Source organism: Alligator mississippiensis, chromosome 4 (assembly GCF_030867095.1).
Source record: "Alligator mississippiensis isolate rAllMis1 chromosome 4, rAllMis1, whole genome shotgun sequence".
Taxonomy (NCBI): domain Eukaryota; kingdom Metazoa; phylum Chordata; order Crocodylia; family Alligatoridae; genus Alligator; species Alligator mississippiensis.
Genome location: NC_081827.1, coordinates 245,958,611 through 245,971,124, shown reverse-complemented (window position 1 = coordinate 245,971,124; position 12,514 = coordinate 245,958,611). Strand labels below are relative to the sequence as shown.

Here is a 12,514-nt window from a genome sequence, read left to right as displayed (position 1 = left end):
CCAGCCGTGGCTACTCACATCATCTTAAGAGTGATTTGACTTTGCGGTTTCATATGCATACAAGGACTGTATGTCAAAGGCAGAGCCAACCCTAGCAGGGTGCGGGGCCTGGGGCAAATCAGCCTGTGCGGGGCCCCTTTAACACTGCGTGGGGCCATGGGACCCCTGTAAAGGCAGGGCACGGGAGTGCCATAGCAATGAAATTTGTGCCCAGGGCCAAGCAGATCTCGTGCCCCCAGGATGAGCTGCTCTTCAGTGGATGCTAAGCTGGCGGTGCACGGAGGGGGAATGGCCAGACTCTTCTTCTGCAGCACGGAGATGAACTGTCAGCTCCAGGAGGGCCCTGCAGCTGCGGCTGCTCTGCCAGGTCCCCCAAAACGCGGGGCCCAGGGCGGCCACCCTGATTCACCCTACCCAAGGGACAGCTCTGGTCAAAGGAATATGACATGGGATTATCCAACTGGTAGATCTTTTTTTTTAATCATTAATAAAGCAAAACTGCATGACTCCCCTGCTCCTTCCTAAAATACTTGAAGGATTCTAGGAAAAGTTCATGGAGGAGGGATATTTTAGAAACAACTTCTCAAAATGAAGGCAACACAGATGCAGAGGATGCTGCCTCCCCATGACGCAAATAAAACTCACATGTGTTTGGTGGTGCTGCTCTTTAAAAAAAACCCAACATGTTCTAGCCATTATTGATCTTGCATTATCCGTCTCTGCCACTCCCCTTCTTTGATAGTAAGGGCCAGGGCTTGGTATGGCCCTCTCTTCTTTTGCCAGGCAGGATGCAGGCTGCTGCTCTTACCTGACATTGTCGTGCTTCTGGATGTAGATCTTATGAAACATCATATCCTCCTGTTTGGCGTTAATGTCAGCTTTCATCTCCATGGCAACGTGACGAGGAAGTACGGAGAGCAGGAGACGCTCCTGTGGAGTCAGACAGATGAACCAATTAAAACACCTGCTGCCCAGTTAACAAACATACTTTGCTTCTTATTTGAGAGAAATTAAGCCATCAGTTCAGTGACTGATAAGTAAAAGCAGAAGACATGGTCTTCAGAAACCACCAGCCAGTTCTGCTGTCAAAACACCTGGGGCCATGTCCCACGCACAAAGCGAGAGGACAATGATATCAGAAGAAAATGAACTAACTGGCATCCCAGCTTCACTGTACGCACTATCCACAGCTGTTAGTTCTTCCAGATGAAAGAGTCACCGACTCAATAAGCACCCACTTGCATACACACCAGTTGGGACCTTTACGGTTGCAGGATTTCATGGCATAGACCAGCAACCCCAGCGAAGTGGAGCTCAACCGAAAGTTGAATTATTGGTCAAATATATGAGCAGGTGCAAAAGGTGCTGGCACCTCACCCAAAACCTGTGCTTTGATGCTTTTATATAAATCTTGGGGCTCTCTCAGGTACACAGCTACACTGATTTCCTAGTGCTCTTTCACTTTGTTCACAAAGTCCTGCCTCCCTTCATGACTCAAAGGGCAATTCGAGGATAGTTGTGTTCCCAGAAGCAACGTGAGTCCGTTCCTTTCCTCAGCAACAACAAAATCAATGGGGCTGCATCCATGTAAATGGCAGGAGAATTTGACCAGTGGAACAACACATTTCTATTCATTTTATACCCAACCCCCCCCCAGTGATGATCAGGGCCCACTTGCACAAGGTGCAGGAAAGCCTCCTACCCAGCCACAGTGGCAGTACCTCAGTGACCGACTGGCCTTGTCCATTGTCCAAAAATGTCATCTTTCCTGATCAACTGAAGTGCAGCTTCATTTAATCGCAATAGGGTTTAACGTGGCTTTCTTAACATAAATTTGTATGTCGTTGTGCATAAAGTTGTATATTCCAGTTACTGACGACCAATGATGGCTGCGAGGTCACTTTTCCTAAACACCACACAAAGCCTTTGCTCTCGGTCATGCTACACTTGGCAGTCAATCACGTGGCAGTGTTTTGTGCCTGTCCTCATGGGCTTGGGGCAGAAATTACACAAACTGGGAAAAGTGATCGGAAACCAGGTCAGATCTGTAACACAACAGAAGATTCGTGCACATAAACTGCTTTCAAAATAGGTGAAACCAGTTTAAAATAAACCTGGATGGAAGTAGTAGCAGACTTAACTGGTTTAGGTTAAATGGGTTTATTGAACTTCCATCCCAGATGCCCTCCAGATTCAAGTTAACTCACGGTCCCCCAACATCCCAGGATGCTTTGCACTTCCCCCACAACCCCTGTCCCTGGTACAGGGCGGGGGGCTGGCTGGCCCAAGTTGTCTGCTCCAGCCGAGCAGGGAGGCATGTTCTAGCACCCCCCAGCTTCTGGCCTGAGCCAATGCAGGCATGTGGCTGCATTTCCAGAATCAAAATTGAATGTCTGTTCACTTGCTTATCGATTCAATCTACACAGCTTAGACCAGCCTGCAAAGATTGAATCAATTCAGCCTTGGGCTTTTTGACTGTCTGTATTTAGCTACTGAATTCAGGTACAATAAACTTTTCCCCTGCCTCTCCCACCCCCGTGTTTAATTTTCCTTAAGTTCTTTAGAAAAAAGCAGGTTAAAATATGGACACCTATCCTGTTGGATTATCGCAAGTGTATTTTAATCAGCAGGCAGAGGCAGCATGCTCTGGCATGGATGTCAAAACCCAGTCTGTGCTAATGTCACCAAGGGAAACAGAGAAACCCTTTCCCAGCTACACAGTCACAATCACAATCTAGTATAAATGAAGGACCATAACCTTATCCAGTAGCTCATTAATTCCCAACACCACAATGAACACTAGGGATCAGACTGCAGTCGTGACTCAGAGGGTTCGTGCTCTGGTACTAATTACTCACGTCATCATTAGACAACCTCTTGTCCATAGATCAAATTATAAATACAACATTGATTTCCGATTCCTATTTTTGTCACAAAGTTGCTCGCTCGCTTTTCTCTACGCACAGGATAAACTATGAGATGAAAACTAGTTTCTGGAAAATAGTGCATGTGATGCACCCACTATAGAAAGATTTGCAGCCTGTTAAAATTACACAGGGTTGACTTGCTTCCTTTTATGTGCGTTTCAAAGGGCTTGATTCTCATCTCCAGCCCTGCATATGGAGCAACAAAGTGGAACATGATGTGTCAGCTTCAAGAACATCTTGAGCTCAGAACTGCAGCAGCTGTGACAGGAGATGGTTGTCCTTCAAAATACATGACAAAAGAAATGCTTATCATCAGTCCATTAGCACTGTGAAGCCAATAAAAAAATTGTAGCTATTTACACACTTATTCTTATGCTTCTGTCAGACACTAGCACATTTCACAAACACTGAAGCACAACGTACGTTTACGGGAATAACCAAGGCACATGCCTACACAGTTGCTATTTGAATACTTATTGTAACTGTTATCCACAGACATGCAGAAGCTGCTTCTCCTATATAGGAATTAATGAGCTGCTGCATACGATTATGGTCCTTCATTTATACCAGTTTATGATTGTGACTGTGTGGCTGGGGAAGGATGCCTTTGCTTCCCTTAGTGAGATCAGATCAACTTGGATCCAAGTTGAACTCCAGGCATCAGGGACGCTGTAGTAACCTGTGACACTCTTGTGCGCACATGGTCAGGTGGTTGGATTACGTGCAACATGATCAGGAGACCAAAGCTGTGGTAGAACTAGCAAGAGACTTTTTAAATGACCGACATAAAATTAACTTCTGTCTTAACTTACCCATCTGTAAAGGAAAATAATAATCATGCCCTATTTCAGAGGAGCTCTGCCAAGCTAAATCCTTTGACTGTAAAATGTTTTGAGGTTCTCAGTTGGGAAAAAAGTTGGGGGAGGGCAGGAGCAAGCAGCTATGAATGATTGGGTTACTTCCTCAACTACAATCTGCTTTTATGAAAAAAGACAACTGACTGGAAAAAATACCTATACAGGCAAAAAAGCGTACTGTCACATTACGTGGCATATAACAAAGTACCTCAGTAAAGCAACAATCTGTGTTGCATCCGGGTATCCCACGTGATACATGGCAATGCAGTTACAATCTCAGCCAAAACAGAGTTTCCATTTTGCAGAGACACGGCACAAAATGATACAACTTTCATCAAAACCTTATAGACCAGAAGAGTGGTCTGGCCACAATACAGGTACGTTACATTGGCATCTGTCCAACGGGAGAAGAGAGAGAGAAATAAGGGGAAACTCCTTGCCTCGTGCAAGAATACGTAGATAAAGATGCAACTAAAACGGTTTCTTCTCAGTTTGATATGTTAGTCACAAGGAAGGTTTTCTACACACGCGTTCATGTACCTGTACACAAGCTAGGAGTGTTAAATAGTAATCCTGCTGTTTCCCCACGAGGGCCTCAGAAGACTTCAATTTTTAAATGTTAAACCTGGGAATATACTAGTGAGATGGAAATTAATGAAGTAATAAATTAGACCTGTTTTCTCAAGAGGGGGACTGAAGCATGCAGAGAGGGAATAACTTCAGAGTAGAAAGAAGAGCGGTGCTGGGAGTCGAATCCCAGTCTCGACTTCCAGCCTCCTTAGAAAACACGTCTCCTTGGAGGTTGTGCTTCAGCTCAGAGCTCTTTCTTCTGTGCCAGTGAGGATCATCTCAGCTACGATGCAGTGAAATCACTAGAAATCTGTATTCTGGCCTGGGCAATTCAGATTACCTCCCAGCTGACTGGTTCAATAAGCCTGAGGTGCTGCAGGTGGAAGATGCACTGAAGGAAAATATGAGCTCCTTTGACTGAAATGGTTTGCCTGCCATTAGTACAGGAGATTACCCTGTGGGAGTGTCATCAAATCCCCAGATGCTGCTAGGTTCTTTGGGTAAATGTGATATCTTTTATTAGACCAACTAAATAGTTGGAAAATGCTGCGAGACAGGCACATAGCAGCACTTTGCCCATATGGCTCTTTCCTACCCTGGAGACAGGTTTTCTCCAGAGGCAGATTCAGCTCTCATAAATCAAGTCTTTGGCATGTGAAGACAAGCGATTGCAATCACTGGGGCGCATTTCAAAGGAACTTAGAAATTAGAGCTGGTGCAAAATATGGTAGCAAATTTTGCAATGCAAGGTATCTTGGGGGGAGCTCCTCACATCAAGAATCCAAGCAGGCTTCTGAGCAGAGCTTAAGCAATTGCTTTGGACCTAGAAACCTTGATATAGCTTGAAACCTATCTACTCACGAGACTTTCTGTGTGCAACATCAGCATAGTTGCCATCAATCGAGAAGAGCGAGCTGGAATCTCCTTTGGTTAACAGGGGAGGAGGGAACTGATGGTGGGGCACTGATTGTGCAGCCCTACCCAAGGTGGATAAAAATCAGCTATTTTAAAAAAATTTAAAAATCAGAGTTTTTAATTTAAATCAGATTTTAATTGGGTTTTTTTTTATTAAGATGCTTTAAAAAACAACAACACACAAAACCTATATAAAGATGGTTTTAATTTAAGGTATGTTAATGCTTAAAGATAGAGATCTTTAAGGAATAGAGATTATAACTTCTAATTATATATGATATGAGACAACATTTTCATGCAACTTCTTTAGAAAAAAAGGTTCTGTTAGTGCACATTTAGTGAAGGGGCACTTGGAGGGGCTGGATGTGTTCAAATCAGCGGGCCCGGATGAACGTCATCCAAGGGTGCTGCAGGACTTGGCCGGTGTCATAGCAGATCCACTGGCATGGCTGTTCGATCACTCATGGTGCTCCGGTCGGGTCCCAGAGGGCTGGAAAAGGGCCAGTGCGGTCCCTATTTTCAAGAACAGGAGGAGGGAGGAACTGGGAAACGATAGGTCAGTTAGTCTCACCTCCATCCTTGGGAAAACTCTGGAAAAATTCCTTAAGGATCACATTTGTGGGAGCTCAGCAGGGGAAATAATGCTGAAAGGAAAAAGGGTTCATTGCAGGTAGATCCTGCCCGACTAACCTTGTTTCTTTTTATGACCGGGTCACAAAATGCTTAGACGCAGGAGTCGTGGTAGATGTCATCTACCTAGACTGTAAGAAGGCCTTCGATAGAGAATCTCATTCTGTTCTTGTAAATAACCTGAGAGGCGGTGATGCAGATGATTACACGGTCAGGTGGTGGCAAATTGGCTTAGGGGTCGCCCCCAGAGAGTGGTGGTGGGCGGGTCGATATCGACCTGGAAAGATGTGGGCAGTGGAGTCCTCCAGGGCTCGGCCCTTGCACCAATGCTGTTCAATGTCTTCGTCGGTGACTTGGACGAGGGTGTGGAGAGCACCCTGTCCAAGTCTGCAGATGATACCAAATTATGAGGCAAAGTGAACACACCAGAGGGTAGGGAACGGATCCAGGCAGAGCTGGACAGGCTGGGAAAATGAGCAGAACGAAATAGGATGCAGTTCAACAAAGACAAGCGTAAAGTGCTGCACCTGGGGAAAAAGAGCCCCCAGCACACTTCCAGGTGGGGGGGTGACCTTCTCAGCAGCACAGCAGTGGAAAGGGATCTTGGAGTCACTGTTGACTCCAAGATGAACATGAGTTGTCAATGTGACGAAGTGATCAACAAGGCTAACCGGACTTCAGCGTGCACTAGCAGGCGCATGATGAACAGGTCCAGGGAGGTGATGTTCCCCCTCTATGCAGCACTGGTCAGGCCACAATTGGACTACTGCATCCAGTTTTGGGCACTGCACTTCAAGAGGGATGCAGAGAATCGTGAGAGGGTTCAGAGGAGGCCACGTGTGTGGTCAGAGGCCTGCAGGCAAGGCCCTACAAGGAGAGACTGAGGGACTTGGATCTCTTCAGCCTTCGCAAGAGAAGACTGAGAAGTGATCTTGTGGTTGCCTATAAATTCATCAGGGGAAGGAAGCAGGGAATAGGAGAAGCTCTATTTACTAGGGCACCCTCTGGAGTAACCAGGAACAACAGCCACAAATTGATGGAGAGCAGATTTAGGCTGGACTTTAGAAACAACTTCTTCACAGCAAGGGCTGCCAGAATCTGGAACGGGCTTCCAGGGGAGGTGGTGCTCTCCCCTACCCTGGGGGCGTTCAAGAGAAGACTGGACAAGCACCTGGCTGGGGTCATCTGGGGCCAGCGCTCTTTCCTGCCCAGGCCAGGGGGTCGAACTAGATGGCCTACTGAGGTCCCTTCTGATCCTAACATCTATGAATCTGTGCTGCACTGACTCCTGTTTAGGCGAGCAATAAACTAAAGAGCATACCACTTTTTTACTGCCTGTCAAAAGTGCTGATTGACAGCATTGGGAACCCAAGCCCTCTGGCCAAACACAGGACATGGGCACTGCCAGTTCTCCTTCAGGAACGTGGGCCTGGAAGGGACTTCTGGGTCATCAAAGCCAGGTCCCCTGCTATTACAGGGATCATGCCGTTCTTTCATAAACTGGTCTAGCACCAGCTTGCCAGTGCCTAGTTATAGGGTACAATCCCCAACTTGACAGATTCATTTAAAAGCATTGCAACCAGAGTTGCACATTCATGTGCCAACTTGTTCAGAAATCTAGGATGGAGATCATCTAGGACTCTCAACTGAACTGCCTGGGTGAGCTCAGTACTGTACCATCTCTGTGCCTCAGGGCTTGCCCTTGCCACATGCACAGCTTGGGAGGTGCACCTGGGTCACTGAAGTGGCATTACAGAGTATTAGGGTGCGAGGGCCAAGAGCGGGGTGGGTGGAAGCTCCAGGTTAGTTGAGGTGTGTTGAGATTCCCCCAGCCCCTTCCCTGCCATGCTTCCTAAGGCGTGTGTGCAGCTACTGCCAGCAATGAACTAGGCCAGGGCTCTGGACTGTGGTGCACCTGGACTCGTGTATATACAATGGTAGGAAGTATACTTTCCATCAGATTTGTCTTCATAATTCTGGCTAGGTCACAGTATACTGTGGTGCACCTGGACTCGTGTGTGAGCAGCCTGGACTCGTGGTGAGCAGCTGGGGCCTGCCTAGAGCAGACAGGGGTCTAGAGCCCTGGCCTGGCTCATTGCTGGCAGTCACTGAACACACACTTCAGGGAGCATGGCAGGGAAGGGGCAGGGGCTGTGCTGCCATGGCAAGGACTGGGCTCCTTGCGGCTCCTCCGCCATCTGCCCCTGGCATGCCAACATCTTTCAAGTCCAGGCTGTGGGGGTTTTTGGCGCTCAGCCCAACAACGCTGCTGACCCCTGGAATAGAGGATGGTTGGGGTGGAGTAGACCTGGGCAAGGATGGGGAGTCTGGAGACAAAGGCAAGGAGGGAGGAGGGGCAGTAGAAACAAGAGAGAAACACTTTGTGCAAAATACTGAAGTCTTGAGGGATACGTTTCTAAGTGCAGCCTCTTCGCTGATCTGAGATCTAATGAGGAAATGGCATGGTAGAAGGAAAGACCTATCATGGTGGCAGGCTTAGTTCATGTCCCAATGACTTCACAAGTATCTGTTTCAATCAGCTTTGGTAAATAAAATAATCAAGCCGTAATTCAGTTTTCTGATGTAGCTACAAAATTAAATCTGAAAAAATAGAAAAATAAATCACTACTTTAAAATGTATAGTTTGTACCTTCTAATAATGAAACCTACATCTATCTTTGAGTTGTGAATAATATGTATGAAGGTTATATCAAACAGCAAGAATGCACTTTTTGTAGAAAACAACGATTACATCAAGGCTTTCTGACCAGTGATTTAAATCGTGATTGAAATCAATTTGATTTAAATCAAACCCACTCTGCAGCCCCTCATCTTTGAAACCGATCCAGTCTGAAGCAGCATAACCCTTCAAGACAGTCCGTAAAACCCATCTGTTGGACAAGATTTTGGGGAAGGGAGGAACAAATTGGCTGGTATGTGGCATTTGAGAGAGGTGGACGTAATGCTTGCGTTGATTTTTTCACCTGTTAATTTTGGGTTTAGGCAGGAGAACAGGCTGCAGGTTCCACTTCACTGCGTGCATCTACACAAGACGTTTACTGCAGAGTAGACTAATTAGCTCTGCAGTAAAATGTCATGCGTTTACACATGTGCCCCTATTAGGCTGGTGCAAGCTAATTAACTCCACAGCTGAATAGTACAAGTATTTGTACAGGTACTATCTTGCAGCAGAGTTTTTTTACTTCGCAGCAGTGCACATGTAGATGCTGCTCTGGCTGGTAGGGCTGTTCAAAATTTTGCTGGCTGTTTCAATTTGACACTGTTTTGACTCATTTCAAGCTCAAAACAGTGAAATCAAACTGAAACAAAGGGATTCTAAACAGCCTCGAAACAAAAAGAAGCTAGTTGAAACATTTCGAGTTTTGAAGCAGCCAGCAGCCAGGTGGTGGGAGACAGGGGAGAACCAGGGCTGTACTCCTAGCAGCTCCACAGCCCCATGTGGCTCAGCTGGGAGTGCAGCCCTTGCTCTCCCTGCCTCCTGCAGCTGGGCTGTGGGAAGCCGATCACAGCGCAGGGGATGGGAACTGATCCCAGGCTCAGTTCCCCTCCCCAGCGCTGCAATCGAGCTGGGGAAGGGAACTGAGCCCAATTGCTCAGTTCCCCTCCCCAGCCCTACAACTGGGCTGGGGAAAGGAACTCAGCCCAGCTGAGCTGAGTTCCCATCCCCAGCGCTAGATGGGGCTGGGTAAAGAAATTCAGCCCAGCTGGGCTGAGTTCCCCTCCCCAACTGCTACCGATGGATCGGGCTGGGGAGGGGAACTCAGCCCAGCTGGGTTCCAAATTGAACTCCAGGAATCAGGGACATTGTAGTAACCTGTGACACTCTTGTGTGCATGTGGTCAGAAGGCTGGATTACATGTTCACAGCATAGCAACATGATCAGGAGACCAAAGCTGTGGTAGAACTGGCAAGAGACTTTTTAAATGACTGGCATAAAATTAACTTCTGTCTTAACTTACAGAAGAAGAAGAAGAACTCAGCCCAGCTGGATTCCAAGCTGAACTCCAGGAATCAGGGACATTGTAGTAACCCAATCATAGCACCATCCCCAGCCTGATCTAACCCGACCCGATTATAGCACTGGGGAGGGGAACTGAGCGATTGGGTTCAGTTCTCTTCCCCAGCTCTCCAGTCCCAGGCATCAGCACCCGGCTTCCCTCCCTCATCTGACAGGCAGATCGGGGGCCCGCAGCCCCAGGAGGACTGGCACAGCCCCCGCAGCCCTCCTGGGGTTGCGGGCCCCCATCTGCCTGCCAGATGAGAGAAGCTGTTTCAAGCTTCCCCATTATAGCAAATGGGCGAAACGTCAAAACAGCATCAAAACAGGCTCACTGTTTCGAAGAAGCAAAATGGAACAGCTGTTTCGAATCAAAATGAAATGAAAAACGAAATGCTGTTCCGTCAAAACTTCAAAACTCAAGTCAAAACAGAACGGTGCCGTTTCACACAGCTCTACTGGCTGGCTGGGACACAAGGGTACTTCACTGTAGGGGCTGGCTAACTCTGCTGGCTAGCCCCGCGCTGAAGCATCGTCATGCCCCAGCCAGCCACTCCACAGCATGCTGAGCCAAGGGTAAGCAGCCCTGGGCTGGCAGGGTAATCCCTGGGTCCCCTGCCAGCCAGGGCTGCTCCAACCCAGCTCAATGTGCTGCGGTCCCAAGTGCCTGTTCAAATGGTGCATCCGGGAGCAATAAACTCCAGGGCAATAAGCTCCAGAGTTTATTGCTTCACATTAATTGTACATGTAGACATGCCCACTGAAACTGTATTTTTAGTTTATATGAAACATGCTTACAGATTGAAAATAAGTAGATTTTTACATATCAGAAATCAAAATGAATAAAAGTATGCATATACACACATATACACAGGTTCTTTCATGGGTTAAGCACTGCCCATATTGGCAAAAATACTGAATAAGACACAACCTCATCTGCGGATGAGGACACAGACACCAAAACAGAAGGATAGATTCAGTTGCACTAACCAGGGAGAAAAATCCATTTCCACTGATTCATTCTTCCCCAGACTCACAAATCAAGGCTCCAAGGTACTTCTCATGGATGCCACAGAAGGCCCTTTCTGGAAGTCATTTAAAACTGGATTGCACAGAGCGCTTGAAATTTACTGCAGGGCATCATCCTATATTAGCAAGAGAACCTCGTCGACTCTAAAGGTCTTTCCCTCTCTAATTATCAGGGCACAAGAGACTCATATTGCATGAAGACCAAAGAACGAAGGAGGGAGGATGTGCTCGCTGCCTTTGGGCTGCTGGCAGTTAGGCCTTTTTAGAGCAAACAATAATACACAGGATAAAGTGGCTGATGAATTAAATAAAAACAATATAAAGAGGCTTTAGCTGAACTGTATATGGTGGCATTCATCAGGTACGTGCCCAATGGAGTACAAGCACACAGGAATATTAGACACTGACACGAAAACCTCTTTAGAGACCCAACTACCACCAGCTGTGCTGAAAACACAGTGCAATTTGTGCTCAGCAGTGAGAAGGCCGGCACCAGGCCCACGTGTCCCATAACCGCTTAGCGTACAGCTTAGCTGGGACTGCGCCAGTGCAGTACAGAGCATACACAGCTTCTGTGCAAGCAATGCATTTCCTCTGTGGAGCACAAACAGTGGGATGCCGTTAGCTTCCCCGGGCATATTATTAAGCATAGCTGAGCACAAAGCTTCCCCAGAGCCCTTTTCCACATCTCCACATTTCCCGCCCTGCCATACCTCTCAGCTGGTACCCAGCGCTGAAGGAACACATCTCAAATTGATTTACCCCAGTCGGCAGTTACAATCACAAGTCGCCATCCCTTTCTTACCTGCTGCTGGTTCTCCCTCTGAGAATGCAACCTGGCCTGTATGCACTCTCTGGTCTCCTGGAAGGCTTGCCTTTGGGACACCTCTGCTGGGTAATGGGTGCACACACCTACGATGTTTGTGCAGGAGAAGATGAGAACATTGGAGACAAGCTGCAAGAGAGAAACGTGCAGTTACATTTTGGAAACCTGCCATCTCCAATCAAAGAACTAGTCAAAGCTTGGCATGGCACTTGAATTATTCCACATCCAACACAAACCTAGTGTCCTTAATTTCAGTGCATTTTACTTCTCTGCTCTTAGAAGTAATAAACTCATAAACCTCCCCTCAAATGCACTACCTTAGATGGTTTACTGCCTCAGATATGGACATAGGCATTTTCCTTCTGTTAGTAGTAATCCGGTGTCTTGAAGCTATGGTGGCAGTGATTTATAAAAAGGCTTCAATATAATCTGACCTAGCCAGAATTATGAAGACAAATCTGATGGAAAGTATACTTCCTACCATTGTATATACTTGCATGTGTGCTATGAAAAATATATAGAAGGATGCATTAACTCTTACACTGCAATACTGCAACTATTTTAAAGGGGCTAACTTTGTACATCAGTTGCTTACAAAAACTGAGATTGCCTTTATCCGACTTTAGGTTTTAAACAGATGTTGAATGATGAATAGGATTTTCACTGAAGAGACAAATGGCTTTGTTGATGACATTTTCTAATAAAAGGATTACATATATTCTGTTGGTCTGAAAACAAACTA

The 12,514-nt window shown here is 46.7% G+C and overlaps 1 protein-coding gene across 1 annotated transcript in view; it reads right to left on the bottom strand.

Annotated features, from left to right (window-relative positions):
• Positions 1-12,514, bottom strand: part of ADCY5 (adenylate cyclase 5) — a 307,462-nt gene that overhangs the window by 124,818 nt on the left and 170,130 nt on the right. Inside the window, exons 2-3 of the mRNA XM_019480224.2 lie at positions 11,752-11,901; positions 809-930 (exon numbers count right to left, since the gene is read on the bottom strand). Of these exons, the coding sequence (XP_019335769.2) occupies positions 809-930; positions 11,752-11,901 (272 nt within the window). The remainder of the gene's footprint in view (positions 1-808; positions 931-11,751; positions 11,902-12,514) is intronic.